The 17,621-nt window shown below is 57.9% G+C and overlaps 2 protein-coding genes across 2 annotated transcripts; one reads left to right on the top strand and one right to left on the bottom strand.

Moving 5' to 3' along the window:
* Window positions 1-3,292: 3,292 nt before the first annotated feature.
* On the bottom strand, window positions 3,293-4,270 carry FAM167B (family with sequence similarity 167 member B). The gene is made up of 2 exons (XM_021539385.3): window positions 3,911-4,270; window positions 3,293-3,556 (listed from the first exon to the last, which is right to left on the bottom strand). The coding sequence occupies exons 1-2, from the start codon at window positions 4,181-4,183 to the stop codon at window positions 3,293-3,295; spliced, it is 537 nt and encodes a 178-aa protein (XP_021395060.2). The 5' UTR covers window positions 4,184-4,270.
* Window positions 4,271-5,632: 1,362 nt separating this feature from the next.
* On the top strand, window positions 5,633-17,037 carry LOC110475361 (myotubularin-related protein 9-like). The gene is made up of 10 exons (XM_021539454.3): window positions 5,633-5,840; window positions 6,217-6,325; window positions 7,162-7,287; window positions 7,870-8,043; window positions 10,199-10,416; window positions 11,489-11,650; window positions 12,280-12,421; window positions 12,503-12,723; window positions 13,858-14,009; window positions 15,327-17,037. The coding sequence occupies exons 1-10, from the start codon at window positions 5,659-5,661 to the stop codon at window positions 15,521-15,523; spliced, it is 1,683 nt and encodes a 560-aa protein (XP_021395129.3). The 5' UTR covers window positions 5,633-5,658; the 3' UTR covers window positions 15,524-17,037.
* Window positions 17,038-17,621: the final 584 nt, after the last annotated feature.

The following is a 17,621-nucleotide window of genomic DNA, read 5'->3' as shown; positions in this document are numbered from 1 at the left end:
TCAGGCAGAGCAAAACAGAGCTGAAAAATCCCAAATCCATCCCCCTGACCCCACGGAGGAACCCCCAAGGCTTTTTCGAACAGCGCTGGGAGCTGTTTTTTCCTCCGGGGTGAGGAGGGAGGTGCTGCTATTGTGCCTTTTTTTTTCTTACAGCCCCAAGCCACAGCGTAATTTCCACCACCACCACCACCAGCAGCCGTTTCACCTGCGCCAGGGCCAGGCCGAGGAGGAAAAAAAAAAAAAAAAAAAAAGCGTTTGAAGTAGGTTTTTGGGCTTTTTTTTTGGTGGCTGCATCTGTGCAACCGAATTTCTTTGTGCCAAAGGGGCCTGGCAGGGAGGTGCCCCCCTGTGTGTGTTCAGGGGGTTCTTGCCAGGTGTGTGCCCCTCTCGTTGTGTTTTTATTTATTTTTATTTATTTTTTTCCTCTGGATTTGGGGCTCCCCGTCCTGTCCTGTGCTGGCCCTTCCTCCCACGTGGCCCTGGGCAGGTCCTGTCGCTTTGTCACCAGGGTGGGCGGGCGCTGAAATCGGCGCTGACCCCGGTCCTGCTGCGAGCCGGGGTCACTGGAGCCAGCTGTGAGCCAGCTGTGAGCCAGCTGTGAGCCAGCTGTGAGCCAGCTGTGAGCCCTCCGGACCGGCCCGCAGCGCTGGCACCGCCTGGCAGTGCCACCCCGCACCGTGTCCCCAAGGCTGCCACGGCAGCACGGAGGGTCAGCGCTGAGCCAGCGGCAAAAAAAAAAAATATAAATGGGAATTTCCGAGCGCCCGAACCCCCAAATTGGGCAGCAAAGCCGAGGAGGGAGCGGCGGCCGAGCTGCTGCCCGTGGACAGCCCTGGGGACAAAAACTGCTGTGCCCTGGGGACAAAATTCCTGCTGTGCCCTGGGGATTTCTGTGCCCTGGGGACAAAATTCCTGTTGTGCCCTGGGGACAAAATTCCTGCTGCTGTGCCCTGGGGACAAAACTTTTATGCCCTGGGGACAAAATTCCTGCTGTGCCCTGGGGAGAGTTTCTGTGCCCTGAGGATTTCTGTGCCCTGAGGATTTCTGTGCCCTGGGGACAAAACTCCTGATCTGCCCTGGGGACAAAAAAACTGCTGTGCCCTGGAGACAAAAACCTCCTGCTGTGCCCTGGGGACAAAAACTGCTGTGCCTTGGGGACAAAAAAATGCTGTGCCCTGGGGACAGAATTGCTGTTGTGCCCTGGAGAGAGTTTCTGTGCCCTGGGGATTTTTGTGCCCTGGGGACAAAACTCCTGCTGTGCCCTGGAAATGGCTCTTTGGGGAGAGCCCTGCGAGTGCCACCATCACTGCCACCGCCAGCAGGACCCCCGGCGGGCAGGGGACACGGGGACAGCGCCTTCCATCCCCCGGGAGCCCCCAGGGGATGGAGAGCCCGGCCTGGCTCCCCCCAACCACGATCCGAACCCCCAACCACGATCCGAACCCCCCAACCACGATCCGAACCCCCCAACCACGATCCGAACCCCCTAACCACGATCCGAACCCCCCAACCACGATCCGAACCCCCAGCCACGATCCGAACCCCCAGCCACGATCCGAACCCCCCAACCACGATCCGAACCCCCACTTCCACCCCTCCGAGGGGCACTCGGAGAGCGCAACTCACCCCCTGCCCACCCCGCGGGTGCCCCCCAAAATCCCAGCCGGGGCTCGGAGCCCTTCCCCGGCTCTCACCTGTCGGCAGCGCGGGGAGCAGCGGCCGCTCTCAGTCCCGGGTCCCGCCGGGGCCGCGCCCGTCACGTCCTCCCCATCCCGGGGTGCGGAGAGGAGACCCCCGAGGCGGGTGGGGTGCGGAGAGGAGACCCCCAAAGTCTTGTGGGGTCCAGAGAGGAGCCCCCCGAGGCGGGTGGGGTGCGGAGAGGAGACCCCCGAGTCTTGTGGGGTGCAGAGAAGAGACCCTCGAGTCTTGTAGGGTGCGAAGAGGAGTCCCCCAAGTCTTGTGGGGTGCGGAGAGGAGCCCCCTGAGGCGGGTGGGGTGCAGAGAGGAACCCCTCAAGTCTTATGGGGTGCAGAGAGGAGACCCTCGGGTCTTGTAGGATGCAGAGAGGAGCCCCCCAAGTCTTATGGGGTGCGGAGAGGAGCCCCCCGAGCCTGGCGGGGTGCGGAGAGGAGCCCCCCGGGCCGGGTGGGACCTTTCGGGGTGCAGAGAGGAGCCCCCCGGGCCCGGCTGCGCCGCCGCTCTCCCCGCCTTGCTCCGGTTTCCTGCCGCATGAGCAAACTCAAGAGGAGCCCGTTCTCAGCTCGCCCCGACCGCAAGAGCGAGTGACAAGCCCCGGTGGCTTCCTGCCACCCCCGGCGAGGGTGGGCGAGGGGCTGCGAGAGCCTCGGGGGGTGGCACCCACCGCCAGCACCCCGCTGTGCCCCGCGCTGTCCCCTGGCAGTGCTGCTGCACCCCGGGGTCCCCTCCTGGCGCTGTCACCCTCCTCCTTGTGCCCCACGGTCCGGCTGTGTGGGACACATCTGCCACCTCCGGGCCACCTCCGGGCCACCCTGGGCAGCCCGAGGGCTGCGGGGACAGGGGTGGCGGCTGAGGGGACCCGCGGTGTCCCCGGCGGGGGTGGCAGCGCAGTTTTGGGGGCAGCCCGACCACAGCAGCATTGTGTCGGCTTCTTTGATGGAGCGACAGGCGCGGGCTGAGGTGACAGCGGGGGCTGTGGCAGCTTGGGGGGCACGTTGGGGCTCTCCTGGTGGCCCGGGGAGGAGAAACAACCCCAAAAAATCCCGAAATTCTCCCCACGGCTCTCCTGGAGCTGCTTCACTCAGGGCTCTGTGAAAGTCGCATCCCCACGTGGCACCTGGAGGTGTTGCCCGCCCCCCAAAAAACGGGCCGGGAGCCACATCTGGAGGCAGAGATCAGGGAAAATCACCCGCACCCCCTTTTATTGCGCCTCCAAGGGCTGCGCCCCACATTTCCCAGCGGGCTGAACCCCACCACGCCCCGGGGAGGGGTGGTGACACTCCGGTGTCCCAGGGGATGGTGACATTCCGGTGTCCCAGGGGATGGTGACATTCCGGTGTCCCGGGGGATGGTGACATTCCCGTGTCCCGGGGGATGGTGACATTCCCGTGTCCCGGGGGATGGTGACAATCCCGTGTCCCGGGGGATGGTGACATTCCCGTGTCCCAGGGGATGGTGACAATCCCGTGTCCCGGGGGATGGTGGCACTCCGGTGTCCCGGGGCAGCAGCATCACCCTGGGGGCAGCACGAACTGCCCCGAGTCCTGAGGGACCCCAAGCACCCATGGGTGCCCTCGGGAGGGGCGGGGGGTGCTCAGCACAGGGAGAAGCGGCGGGAGTTGATGTTCATGCGGGTGACGCCGATGTGCTTGAGCGGCGTGGAGAGCAGGAAGGCGGCCTTGGGGGGGATGGTGCACAGCAGATCCGAGTCTTCCTCGCAGCCCTCGAGGATGAAGGTGGCGTCGTCCAGCATCTCCTTGTGCTGCCGGCAGGCCTGCTCCACCTTCAGCCGCTGCAGCCGCGCCCGCAGCCGCATCAGCTGCTGCGCCAGCCGCTGGTCCAGGGCCTGCATCTCCCGCTGGGGGCCGGAGGGAGCAGCCATGGAGCGGGAGCGGCTGCCCGGGCAGCGGGGACGGCGCTGGGCCGGGGCACAGCCCCCGCGAACAACCCGCGGTGCCAGGCTGGGCACAGCCCCGGCGCAGCTCCTGCCCGCCGTGCCACCCCCAGAGCGGCAGGACGGGGGTGCCAAGCGCTGACCCCCACAAAGCCACGACCCCCGGCTGCCGTGCGGGCTCCGGGAGCTGTGGCACGGCAGAGCCACGGAAAAAATCTCGGGAAAATCCCAGAGGAGCTCAGCCCCCCGCCGCCCCGCCGCGTCGCCCGGGGTCGGGCGCGGTGTCGCCAGCCCGCTCCTTGTCCCCGTGCCACTCACCAGCTCCGTCCTGAGCCACTCCAGAGCCGCCTCCACGCTGGCAAAGCCACGGACGGCCCCGTCCCGCTGCTCGCGGGGGTGCCCGGGGCTCCGCTCCGCCCCGGGGGTGCCCCGGCGCTGCCCCCCCAGCCGGGCCTGCCACTCCAGGTACGAGGGGCGCCGCGTCTGCAGCTGCAGCCGGGCCGCCAGCGCCTTCAGGCTCTCCAGGTTCTCCTCCTCCCAGGTGGGCTCCTCCTCGCCCAGCTCCTTGAATTCCAGCTGCCCGAAAGCCATGGCGGGACAAAGCAGAGCTCTGCCCAAAATCCCCGCCGCTCTGTGCCCCCTCAACAGCTCCCCACCCTGAGCACGACCACCCACCCCACCCCAGCTGCACCCGCTTCCCGGCTATTTATCCTCCCCAAGTGCGATGGGCAGGCATTTCCTTATCCAGAGGAATATTTTTGGCTTGTTGCCTTTGGGTTTTTATGTGGTTTTTTTTTTTCTTTGTTTTGTTTTTTTCCCTTTTCTTTTTTAACACCATTGTCTCCGCCTCGGAAGAGACTCCCCGTTCCCGGACGGAGCCTTCACCCGGGCACGGAGGAGCGGGAATGATTTATCCCCGGGCTCAGCCGCCCCTCCCCGCTTCTTGGGGTGGGGGGGAGTGCCCAAAAAAGCCCGAGGAAGGAAAAAGAAACGGGGGGAGGGTGGGGTGCCCACGGGGGGCAGCCGGGGTCCCGCACCCGGACGGGACCTTAAGGTGGAGCCGCGCCCGGATCCGTCCTGTGCCACCTCCCCCGTGCCCGCGGGGCTCCAGGGGCAGCGGAGGTGGCTCAGGGGTCTCCCCTGCACCCCGCGGGTCCCACCTGCCCCGTGCGTGCCCACCCCCGTCCCCTCCAGCCCCCCCAAAATAGCCCCCAAACCCCCCGTGCTCCCCCGGCGCTGCTCTCGAGTCCCGCTGTCCCCTCGCGTGTCCCTTCCCACGGCCCCCCCGTGTCCCCTCCGCACGCAGGGACCCCCCAACACCCCCAGCCCCGGCGGCATCGCCGCGTCCCCCCGGGCCGGGCCACCTTAAACCCGACATCCGCCAGCCGGGCCGGGCCGGGCCGGGCCGTGCGGGGACATCGCCGCCACCACCGCCACTTCCACCCCGGGGTGCCCAACTCCCCATCCTGCACCCCCAAATCCCCTCCTCGCACCCCAGATCCCCTCCTCGCAGCCCGGGGCTCTTCCTTGTGCCCCCAGGTCCTCTGCTTGCGCCCAAAATTCCCTCTTGCAACCCCAAAAAAAATCTCCTCTCCTCATGGCCGGCGCTTCCCTGCCGGCGCCCTGAGCTCCCCGCCGGCCGCCCAGCCCGAGCAGGTGAGCAGAGGGGTGGCCGGGCAGGAGCACCGCCACCCTCCTCATCTTCCTCCTCCTCGTCCTCCTCCCCAGCCCCGGGGGTGGCTCTGGGGACAGCAGAGCCCGTGGGGACGCTGCCAGCTTCGTGTCGGGGCCGGTACCGGGGGGGTGCAGCCCAACGCGGCGAGGAAGCACCGGGAGCTGCTCCCTGCGATCCCCGTTCTCCCCCCAAAAATCCGCTCCTGGGGAGACCCAGCCAGCCCAGCGCCCCGTGCCTCAGTTTCCCCGCTGCCTGGGAGGTGACAACGCCACCACGGAGCGGGGACAGCCCGCAGGGCGCCGCGTGACGCGCAGGGCAGGGCCGGGAGCCGCAGGATTTCCCCTTTTTTCTCCTTTTTTCCTTCCCCCCGGGCCGGGCCGAGGAGGCGCCCATGGAGTTCTCGGAGCTGATCAAGACGGCGACAGTGGAGGACGTGCTGCTGTCGCGACAGGGGCTGCCCGACGTGCGGGGCACCCTGTGCATCACCAGCCACCACCTGCTGCTCTCCTCCCGGCCCCGCGGCGACCTGGAGCTCTGGCTGCTCATCCGCAACGTGGACGCCGTGGAGAAAAGGTGAATTTGTCCCCAGCCTTGTCCCTGTCGCTGGCACCCCTGCCTGAGCTGGAGGATGTCCCCCCAACATCTCCCACCCCACGGGCACCGCGCTGCCGTGGCCTTTCTCTTCCTCTTCTTCTTCCTCTTCCTCCTCCTCCCACGCGGGGCAGGGCGGGCATTGACTCCTCTCGTTCCCAGAGTGCAGAATTTAGGCTGGTACCACCCCCCCCGCACCGGCGGCTCCCTGCGGGACACCAGGTTTGGTTTTTTCGGCTCTCTGCCACCCACAGGAGAGCCTCGAGTCCGGCACAGCCCCCGTGGGGGGACAGAGCAGCTCGGGGCTGTCCCCGCGTGTCCCCCAATTGATCCCCGACCCCCCGTCCCCGTCCCGCAGGGTGTGCGGCTCCTCCGGCAGCATCACTCTGCGCTGCAAGGACCTGAAGGTGCTGCAGCTGGAGATCCCGGGCACGGAGGAGTGTCTGAACGTCGCCAGCTCCATCGAGGTGAGCCCGAGGGCAGCAAAGGGTGGCTCGGCCGGGGGCAAAGCGCTGCTGCCGCGTTGGCTCTGGCATCAACCGGGCAAACACGCGGCTCCGGCAGCGCTGGCACACGGCGGCCGTGCCAGCCGAGCAGCCCGGCTGGCGTTCCACCCCTCACACAGCCCTGAGTATCAGCTGGCCCAGAGATCCGAGGCTGTGAGGGGAGGAATATCAGGAAATGCAGATTCCCAAAAGAAGCTCTTACCCCAAATACATTGGTTCAGCTCTCGTTATTCTGTGGTGTCCATGTGGAGAGCGGGGCAAAAAGAGCACGACCAGGAAATGTCAGGGGTCTGTATGGACTTTGGGCAGGGTGGGCTTCCCTGGCTCTCCCCGGGGCAGGAAGGAGGGTCCAGGGGTATCAGATCAGAGTCCTGGGGAAGGGACACAGAGTGCCAGGAGCTCACTGTGACACGAGGCCAATCCCCAGCTGGCCACAAGCTTCTTTCAGGCAATTGCAGAGTGAGAATGTCTCACCTGAGTGTCCTCTTCTGACATTCCCCACCTCACACAGCCCTGAATATCAGCTGGCCCAGAGATCCGAGGCTGTGAGGGGAGGAATGTCCGGAGATGTAAAGATTCCCAAAAGAGGCTCTTACCCCAGATACGTTGGTTCAGCTCTCTTTATTCTGTGGTGTCCAAGGGCAAAAGAGCAGAACAGGAAATGTCAGGGGTCTGTATGGACTTTGGGCAGGGTCGGGGCAGGAAGGAGGGTCCAGGGGTATCAGATCAGAGTCCCGGGGTCCCGGGGAAGGGGCACAGAGCTCGCTCGCTGTGACAGCCGCCGTGCCCCGCCGCAGGCGCTCTCCTCGGTGGACTCGGTGATGATGCTGTACCCGTTCTTCCACCGCCCCCCGAGCCTGCGGCTGCGGCAGGGCTGGCACCCGTGTGCCCCCGAGCGCCTCTTCCAGCAGCTCGCCGCGCAGGTGAGTGTAGGGAGCGCGGGGCTCCAGGATGGTTTGGGTGAATGGAGATGAGAGAGCTCTGCAGGCGGCTCTTGGGGTGTCAGGTTTATCAGGGGTGGAGAAAGGTCCTGCCCTGAGCTGCCAGACGCAGCACGGGGCCAGGCTTGAGGGGATGGGGAGGGGAGAGACAAGAGGATGCTCCAGGAGAGGGTGGAGGTCCTAAGAGGGGGGAGATCCAAGAGAATGGAAGTTCCAAGAGAGCGTCCAGCCCCTCGCAGACCCCTCATCAGGGGGCTTCAAGGTGGGCTGGAACAAGGCTCGGGCCAATGGGGCCACAGACTCCTGATGTTTTAGGGGAGGGTTACAGCTGCGGGGTGAACCGCACATTTTGGGGGGTGAGATGGAGCAGTCCACTCGGCCCCTGGACCCATCCATAGGCAGGGGCGTTGTGCGGCTAGCAGGGAGGATTGTTCTCATCCCGGCTGTATTATTGATAAATAATTCTATTTATCCATCCTTCCCGACAGGTGAGCCCGCCCGGGAGGGACGCGGTGCCTTCCCCTCGCCCCGCCGGCCCCGCCGCTGATGTCGCCTCTCCCGCAGACGAGCCGGTGGCGGCTGAGCGCCGTGAACCGCGACTTCAGCGCCTGCCCCTCGTACCCGCCCGCCGTGATCGTGCCCGCGGCCGTGGCCGATGACACCGTGGCGAAGGCGGCGCGGTTCCGCCAGGGCGGGCGCTTCCCGGTCCTCAGCTACTTCCACGCCAAAAACGGCACCGTGAGTCCGTGCCGCCCCTCTGCCAGCAACTCTGTCCCTCTGCCACCCCCATGTCCCTCTGCCATCCCCCCTGCCCCTCTGCCATCTCCCCCTGTCCCTCTGCCATCCCCTCTGTCCCTCTGCCATCCCCTCTGTCCCTCTGCCATCCCCTCTGTCCCTCTGCCATCCCCCCATGTCCCTCTGCCATCTCCCCCTGTCCCTCTGCCATCCCCCCTGCCCCTCTGCCATCTCCCCCTGTCCCTCTGCCATCCCCTCTGTCCCTCTGCCATCCCCCCATGTCCCTCTGCCACCCCCTCTGTCCCTCTGCCACCCCCTCTGTCCCTCTGCTATCTCCCCCTGTCCCTCTGCCATCCCCCTCTGCCCCTCTGCCAGCAACTCTGTCCCTCTGCCATCCCCCCATGTCCCTCTGCCATCTCCCCCTGTCCCTCTGCCATCCCCCCTGCCCCTCTGCCACCCCCTCTGTCCCTCTGCTATCTCCCCCTGTCCCTCTGCCATCCCCCCTGCCCCTCTGCCATCTCCCTCTGTCCCTCTGCCATCCCCTCTGTCCCTCTGCCATCCCCCCTGTCCCTCTGCCATCCCCCCTGTCCCTCTGCCATCCCCTCTGTCCCTCTGCCATCCCCCCTGTCCCTCTGCCATCCCCTCTGTCCCTCTGCCATCCCCCCTGTCCCTCTGCCATCCCCCCTGCCCCTCTGCCATCTCCCTCTGTCCCTCTGCCACCCCCTCTGTCCCTCTGCTATCTCCCCCTGTCCCTCTGCCATCCCCCTCTGCCCCTCTGCCAGCAACTCTGCCAGCCCCCTGCCCCTCTGCCATCCTTCCATGTCCCTCTGCCACCCCCATGTCCCTCTGCCCCTCTGCCAGCTCCTCTGTCCCTCTGCCAGCCCCTCTGCCCACCCCTCTTGCCCCTTGTCATCTCCCCCTGTCCCTCTGCCATCCCCCCATGTCCCTCTGCCACCCCCTCTGCCCCCCTGCCATCCCCTTTGCCCCTCTGCCATCCCCCCCTGCCCCTCTGCCATCCCCCCATGTCCCCCTGCCACCCCCATATCCCTCTGTTATCTCCCTCTGCCCCTCTGCCAGCCCCCCTGCCCCCGGGCCCCTCAGAAATGGGGAATTCCCCCTTCACAGGATTCCAGAGTTGGGTTGGAAAAGATCTTAAATCCCACCCAGTGCCACCCCTGCCGTGACAGGGACACCTCCCACTGTCCCAGCTTGTTCCGTGCCCTGTCCAGCCTGACCTTGGGCACTGCCAGGGATCCAGGGGCAGCCCCAGCTGCTCTGGGAATTCCATTCCAGCCTCTTCAGACACTCCCGTGGAACAATTCCCAATTCCCAACCTCCCATCCCTGTCCTCTGCCAGTTTGAAGCCATTCTCTGTGTCCTGTCCCTGCATTCTTTGTCCCAAATCCCTCTCCAGCTCTCCTGGAGCCCCTTTAGGCTCTTTATGGCCACCCTGGAGCCTTCTCTCCTCCAGGCTGGACATGCCCAGATGTCACTGTGGAGCAGGATGGGAATGAGGAGACTGATCAGGAGGCTGTGAGAGTAAAACTCTGGTTTATTCAAAATGCACTGCTCTTTTATACAGAGCTTGTGAGGACTAATGGGAAAAAACTGAGAGTAAAACTCCAATTTATTCAAAATACCCCGCTCTTTTATCCAGAGCTCTGTGAGGACCAACTCCATTGGACCAATGGAAAAAAACTGAGAGTAAAACTCTGGTTTATTCAAAATACACTGCTCTTTTATACAGAGCTCCGTGAGGAACAATTCCATTGGACCAATGGAAAAAAAAAAAATTGAGAGTAAAACTCTGGTTTATTTAAAATACAGTGCTCTTTTATAGAGAGCTCCATGAGAACCAACTCCGTTGGACCAATGGAATAAAACTTGAGAGTAAAACTCTGGTTTATTCAAAATACCCCTGCTCTTTTGTACAGAGCTCTGTGAGGACCAACTCCATTGGTCCTGAAGTGAAAACAAGCCGAAGCATTGGTGTACAGTGCTTGACACACAGTGATAGAACTTAACTATAAACAATGTGAACAAGAGAGACAAAGAATTATTGACATTTTCTCCAGCTCTTTCCCAGGCCTCTGCCTGGTTGGAAACTCTCGTTTCTCTCTTTACCCGAGTCCCACCCGGCCGTGCCCCGTTTCCCCAGGCCCTGCTCCGCAGCAGCCAGCCCCTGCCCGGGCCCAAGCGCCGGCGCTGCCTGGAGGACGAGCAGCTCCTGGGGACGGTCGTGGCCGAGGGCGAGCGAGGCGTCATCGTCGACACGCGCTCGGCGCAGGCGGCCAAGCAGGCCCGCGTCAGCGGCGGCGGCACCGAGCCCCGCTCCTGCTACCCGCGGTGGCAGCGGCTGCACCGCGCCCTGGAGAGGTGAGGACCGGCTGCCGTCCTGCTGGGACACGGGGACAGGGCCACGACACCTCTGTCCCCTCCTGAGACACGGGGACAGGGCCATGACACCTCTGTCCCCTCCTGAGACATGGGGACAGGGCCATGACACCTCTGTCCCACCCTGTGACACGGGGACAGGGCCACGACACCTCTGTCCCCTCCTGAGACATGGGGACAGGGCCACGACATCTCTGTCCCCTCCTGAGACATGGGGACAGGGCCACGACACCTCTGTCCCCTCCTGAGACATGGGGACAGGGCCACGACATCTCTGTCCCCTCTGTGACATGGGGACAGGGCCACGACATCTCTGTCCCCTCCTGAGACATGGGGACAGGGCCACGACACCTCTGTCCCCTCTGTGACATGGGGACAAGGCCACGACACCTCTGTCCCCTCCTGAGACATGGGGACAGGGCCATGACACCTCTGTCCCCTCCTGAGACATGGGGACAGGGCCATGACACCTCTGTCCCCTTCTGTGACACAGCGACAGCGCCACGACATCTCTGTCCCCTTCTGTGGCACGGGGACAGGGCCATGACACCTCTGTCCCCTGCTGTGACACGAGGATGGCACCACGACACCTCTGTCCCCCCACCGTGACACGGGGACAGGGCCACAACACCTCTGTCCCCTATTGTGACACGGGGACAGGGCCACAATGCCTCTGTCCCCCCCTGTGACATGGGGACAGCGCCACGACACCTCTGTCTCCCTTTGTGACAGCACCACAACACCTCTGTCCCCCCGTGACATGGGGACACCTCTGTCCCCCCCGTGACACAGGGACAGGGCCACGACACCTCTGTCCCCTCCTGAGACACGGGGACAATGCCATGACACCTCTGTCCCCTATTGTGACACGGGACAGCACCACGACACCTCTGTCCCCCTCTGTGACATGGGGACACCTCTGTCTCCCCCTGTGACATGGGGACACCTCTGTCCCCCAGTGACACGGGGACACCTCTGTCCCCCTGTGACACGGGGACACCTCTGTCCCCCCGTGACACGGGGACAATGCCACGACGCCTCTGTCCCCGTGCAGGGGCCGCCCGCTGCAGGAGAGCTTCGCCAGGCTGGTGGAAGCGTGCGGGGAGCCCGCGCCCAGCGTGGAGCGCTGGCTGGGCCGGCTGGAGAGCAGCCGCTGGCTCGGCCACGTCAAGGCCGCCCTGAGCACGGCCTGCCTGGCTGCCCAGTGCCTGGACAGGTAAGGGGGCCGAGCCTCGCCCGCCTTTCCCCCCCGGTGCCAAGCCCCCCGTGCCCGAGGACACCGGGATGCCCACAGGGAGGTGTAGGGAGCGCGGGGCTCCAGGATGGTTTGGGTGAATGGAGATGAGAGAGCTCTGCAGGCGGCTCTTGGGGTGTCAGGTTTATCAGGGGTGGAGAAAGGTCCTGCCCTGAGCTGCCAGATGCAGCACGGGGCCAGGCTTGAGGGGATGGGGAGGGGAGAGACAAGAGGATGCTCCAGGAGAGGGTGGAGATCCTATGAGGGGGGAGATCCAAGAGAGGGGAAGGTCCAAGAGGAGGGGAAGTTCCAAGAGGAGGGGAAGTTCCAAGAGAATGGAAGTTCCAAGAGAGCGTCCAGCCCCTCGGAGACCCCTTATCAGGGGGCTTCAAGGTGGGCTGGAACAAGACTTGGCCCAATGGGGTCACAGACACCTGATGCTTCAGGGGAGGGTTACAGGTGCAGGGTGAACCGTACATTGGGGTGAGATTGAACAGTCCATTTGACTTTTGGACCCACCCATAGGTAAGGGCATTGTCCAACCAGTGGGGGGATTGTTTTCATCCTGGCTGTATTTATGAATAATTCTATTTATCCATCCTTCCCAACAGGGAGGGCTGCAGCGTGCTGGTGCACGGCGCCGAGGGCACGGACACCACGCTGCTGGTGACGGCGCTGGCCCAGCTCATCCTGCAGCCGGCCTGCCGCACCCTGGAGGGGTTCCAGGCGCTGCTGGAGCGGGAGTGGATCCAGGTGAGAGTTGTTTTTGTGATGCAGAGGAGGGTGAGGGTGCCAGCTCACCTGGGTGTCCTCACCCAACCTCCCCGCGGGCAGGCCGGGCATCCCTTCCAGCTGCGCTGCGCCCGCTCGGCCGCCTCGCCGGCGCGAGGGAAGCGGGAGGCGCCGGTTTTCCTCCTCTTCCTCGACTGCGTGTGGCAGCTGAGCCGGCAGTTCCCCTTCTCCCTGGAATTCGGGGAGCAGCTGCTCCTCACCCTCTTCGACAACGCCTACGCCTCGGCCTACGGCACCTTCCTGTGCAACAGCGAGAAGGAGAGGTGGGTGTGTGATGGAATCCAGAGATTCCCTCTGGCTGCCCTGGGACCATGGGCAGAGATCACAGACAGTGTCTCTGTCCAGAGCCCCCAGAGACACTGGCTGTGATCTCTGTCCATGGAAAACAGTTTTCAATCTCACAGGATGAATTACCATCTTTGAGTGTTTGATATCAGTAATAATTAAGTGTGGCACGGGTGCAAAAGCAAAATTTTAGGATTCTAGATGAGGGGTCCAAAGAGGACAAGCTGGAGGAAATTGGGTGTGCCTTGTCCTTTTTCTCCTTCTTCATGCCCTCCATGTCTCACTGTGGTGTTGGCATTTTTCTGTTGGTTCAGGCTGGGGACACACTGTCCAACGTAGGTGATAGATATTGGCACGTTCTTGTAAATCCAGCCCAGGGAGTTTCTGGTGTATAATGTTTGTAACATTATGTACCAGATATAATGTTTGTAACATTATATACCATAAACTGGGACTGGGTTTAGGCTGGGGAAACATTGTTCAATGTAGATGATAGATATTGGCACATTATTGCAAATATAGCACAGTTAGTTTCTGGTATTTAATGTGTGTAACATCCTACTGAGGGATGTTACATTGACACATTATTGTAAATACAGCACACAGTAATTTTTAATATATAATGTTTGTAACATCCCACTGAGGGATGTTATATTGGCATGTTATTGTAAATATAGCACACATAGTTTCTGGTGTAAAATGTTTGTAACATTATGTACCAGATATAATGTTTGTAACATTATATACCATAAACTGGAGACTGGGTTTAGGTTGGGGACACATTGTTCAATATAGATGATAGATATTGGCACGTTCTTGTAAATGCAGCCCAGGGAGTTTCTGGTATTTAATGTTTGTCACATCCCACTGAGGGCAGAGCCCCACACGCTGCCCTGCAGGACAGAGCTGGGCAGGGCAGCAGAACACGTGAGAGATCAACAGAATAAACAACCTTGGAACCAGCACAAATAATGACTTCTGCTTTGGCAGCGGGGCAGAAAGACAGAATTTTTAGAACCTCAGGATCATCAATAGCACGGATTCCGACAGGAGTGGGGCCAGGCCCCTGCGTGTCGCCGCCGAAGCAGCGGCGTGTCCCTCGTGTCCCGCAGGAGGCTGTGCAGGCTGAGGGAGCGCACGCCCTCGCTGTGGGCCCGGCTGGAGCAGCCCGAGGAGAAGCACAAGTACCTGAACCCCCTCTACTCACACAACCCGCTGCCCCTGTGGCCCTGCGTGCAGCCCCAGGGCATCCAGCTGTGGCACGGTGAGCGGCCTCCTCCCGAAGCGGCGCGGCAGCTCCCAGCCTGAGCAGCACAAGGATTGAATGGGTTTAAAGAATGGAAAAGCTTCTTGGCTAGTCACGCACAGGGGAAAAAAATATAGTGACAGTAGTTCTAGCTAATCAGTGTAAATACACATTTGAATTAAATGTAAATGTAAATATAAATGTAAATGTAAATGTAAATATAAATGTAAATGTAAATATAATATAAATATAAATATAAATATAAATATAAATATAAATATAAATATAAATATAAATAGAAATAATATAAATATAAATATAATGTAAATATAAATATAAATAAATATAATATAAATATAAATATAATATAAATATAAATATTTATAATATCAATATAGAAATATTTATAATATATCAATATAGAAATATTCATAATATATTAATATATAAATATTTATAATATATTGAAATAGAAATATTTATAATCTATATTAATATTGAAATAGTTATAATCTACTAATATATAAATATTTATAATCTATATTAATATATAAATATTAATAATATATTTATGTTTATATATTATATATTAATGTTTATATTACTATATAAATATGTATAAAATTATAAATATTTATAAATATTTGTAAATATAACCATAACTATAAGTATAAATGCAAACACAAATATAATTATAAATATAAAATACAAATATAATTATAAATAGAAAATATAAATATAAAATATAAAATAGACATATAAATATAAATAAATATAACTATAAAATATAACTATAACTATAACCATAACCATAACTATAAATAAATATAAATATAATACAACAATAAATATAAGTATAAAATATAACTATAAAATATATATACAAATATAAGTACAAATGTAAATACAAATATAACTACAACTATAACTATAAATATAAACATAAATATAAGTATAAATATAAATATATATCAACACCTTGCATTAAAACAATACTCTCTTATTTTAAATACAATATTTGCTTATAAACTTTAAGATACAATGCACGGAACTCTATCATTAAGCTTAGAACTTCCTAATCTCTCACCAAATATACTTTTCTATAACTCAGCGAGCTATTTCACCTAACCACTAATACACTCTTGTTTTATTTGACTTTTCTTTCTACTTCCTGTACAACTTTTCTGCTGACAAATCTCAGAGCTCCTGCTTAGCTCTGATGGCCATCGTGCCGTCCCTAAAACCTGCATTTTGTGTGCCCAAACCCCTCGGGTTTCACAGCAATCCCAGTCCCTGAGCGCAGGGCGCAGCTAAGGCCAGCTCCTTCCCTCGCAGGGTTTTTCCTCCGCTGGATCCGTCCTTGCCGGCACCTGGATGAGGCCTGGGAGGAGATGCGGAGGTTGGTGCAGGGAGACAAGTCCAGCCTGGAGGAGGGAGAGGGAAAAGGCAGAGCCGGCCCGAGCCCCCGGCTGGGACACGGGACCCACGCTGAAACCGGGACGGGGCAGGGCCCGGGCGTGGGGCTGGGCTGAAGGGCAGCAGGTCCCACCAAAAAAACCTCAGATCCCACCAAAACCCTCAGGTCACACCAAAAATCCCAGCAGGTCACACCAAAAACTCCAGCAGGTCACACCAAAAACCCCAGCAGAATCACACAAAAAACCCTCAGATCACACCAAAAACCTCAGATCCCACCAAAACCCTCAGATCACACCAAAAACCCCAGCAGAATCACACAAAAAACCCTCAGATCACACCAAAAACCCTCAGATCCCACCAAAAACCCCAGCAGATCCCACCAAAAACCTCAGATCACACCAAAAACCCCAGCAGGTCACACCAAAAACCCCAGCAGAATCACACAAAAAACCCTCAGATCCCACCAAAATCTCAGATCACACCAAAAACCTCAGATCCCACCAAAAACCTCAGATCACACAAAAAACCCTCAGATCCCACCAAAACCCTCAGATCCCACCAAAAACCTCAGATCACACCAAAAACCTCAGATCCCACCAAAAACCTCAGATCACACCAAAAACCCCAGCAGAATCACACAAAAAACCCTCAGATCACACCAAAAACCCTCAGATCCCACCAAAAACCCCAGCAGATCCCACCAAAAACCCTCAGATCACACAAAAAACCCTCAGCAGATCACACCAAAACCCCCAGCAGATTCCAGAAAAAAACCCTCAGGTCACACCAAAAACCCTCAGCAGAATCACACAGAAACCCAGCAGATCCCACCAAAACCCCCAGCAGATCATGCAAAAAACCCTCAGATTACACCAAAAAAACCCCAGCAGAGCACACCAAAAAACACACAACAGATCACATAAAAAAGCCCCAGCAGATCCCAGAAAAAAACCCTCAGATTCCGTAAAAAAACCTTCAGCAGATCACACCAAAAACCCTCAGATCACAAAAAAATAAACAACCCACATCACACCAAAAAAACCCGCAGAAGATCACACCAAAAACCCCCAGCAAAAAGGCATTTTGTCCCAAAAACCCAACACCTCCCCCAAAATCACCAAGGCCGCAGCCTCGGTGTGGTGCCAGCAGCTCCGAGCCAGGAGCCAGCCTGGGAATTCTGCCCTTGGGCCCAGTTTTGAGGAAGGAAAGAGGAAAAAATAATAAAAAAAACCACTCCTGTGGAGAGGCAGGAGGGCGAGGATGTGCAGGAAATCCCTGTTCCGTGAGGGAAGCTGGCTCGGGGTCACCCAGCACACAAACAGAGCGGCGGCGCCGGGCGCGAGAACTCCTGGAACTCCAAATGTCCCCTCAAAATGTCCCTCAGACATTTTTGGATGTTCCGGGCCCAGGTCAGAAGCATTTGAGACCCTGGCACAGCTGGAAACAGCTCTGATTTTGGGTTTGAGCCATGGAATGAGTTACCAACTTTGAAGGGAGAATAAAAAGTCACAAAAGTTTAGATATTGGAGTAGAAGTAGTCATGAAGTAGAGGGAAGAATTTCTGAGTGCTGTACAGGGGGTTTTGGTTTTGTCCATGGGGGTCAGAGGGTTTAAGATGGATTTGGGATTTGGGCCTGCCCTGTCCTCCCTCTTTCTTCTTCCTCACCTCCATGTTCTTGGTGATGTTGGCACTCACAGGTTGGTTTAGAGTAGAAAATCACCATTTAATATAGGTAATAGGCATTGGGGAAAACTGTAACCATGTAACATGTAATGTACCATATAAAAGATAGAAAATCACCATTTAATATAGATAATGGGCATTGGGGAAAAATTGTGAACATGTAATATGTAATGTACCATATAAAAGATAGAAAAGCACCATTTAATATAGATAACGGGCATTGGGAAAAACTGTGAACATTTATCATGTAATGTACCGTATAAAAGATAGAAAAGCACCATTTAATATAGGTAATGGGCATTGGGAAAAACTGTGAACATTTATCATGTAATGCACCATATAAAAGATAACAGTAGCCCAGGGGTGGGGAGAAGCAGTCGGGAGTCAGAGAGGATGTCAGGGTGTGTGTGTGCCTCTGCCTGAGCTGGGAGCAAACCACAGCAGCTCAAGGAGAAAATCTTTTAGGTAATTTGCAATAAACTGCCTTGAGACCAAACAAGAGGCTGCTGAGTTTTCTTTGGAAGCTC

The sequence above is a fragment of the Lonchura striata genome, chromosome 26 (genome assembly GCF_046129695.1).
Source record: "Lonchura striata isolate bLonStr1 chromosome 26, bLonStr1.mat, whole genome shotgun sequence".
NCBI lineage: Eukaryota > Metazoa > Chordata > Aves > Passeriformes > Estrildidae > Lonchura > Lonchura striata.
Note: the sequence above shows the minus strand (reverse complement) of the source record. Positions and strands in the feature narration are given on the sequence as shown.

Coding starts and splice junctions, on each gene's coding strand:
- LOC110475361 (XM_021539454.3), top strand. CDS start 5,659: ATGGAGTTCTCGGAGCTGATCAAGACGGCGACAGTGGAGGACGTGCTG. Junction 6,326..7,161: donor ACGTCGCCAGCTCCATCGAG/GTGAGCCCGAGG, acceptor GCCCCGCCGCAG/GCGCTCTCCTCGGTGGACTC. Junction 8,044..10,198: donor TCCACGCCAAAAACGGCACC/GTGAGTCCGTGC, acceptor CCGTTTCCCCAG/GCCCTGCTCCGCAGCAGCCA.
- FAM167B (XM_021539385.3), bottom strand. CDS start 4,183: ATGGCTTTCGGGCAGCTGGAATTCAAGGAGCTGGGCGAGGAGGAGCCC. Junction 3,557..3,910: donor AGTGGCTCAGGACGGAGCTG/GTGAGTGGCACG, acceptor TCCGGCCCCCAG/CGGGAGATGCAGGCCCTGGA.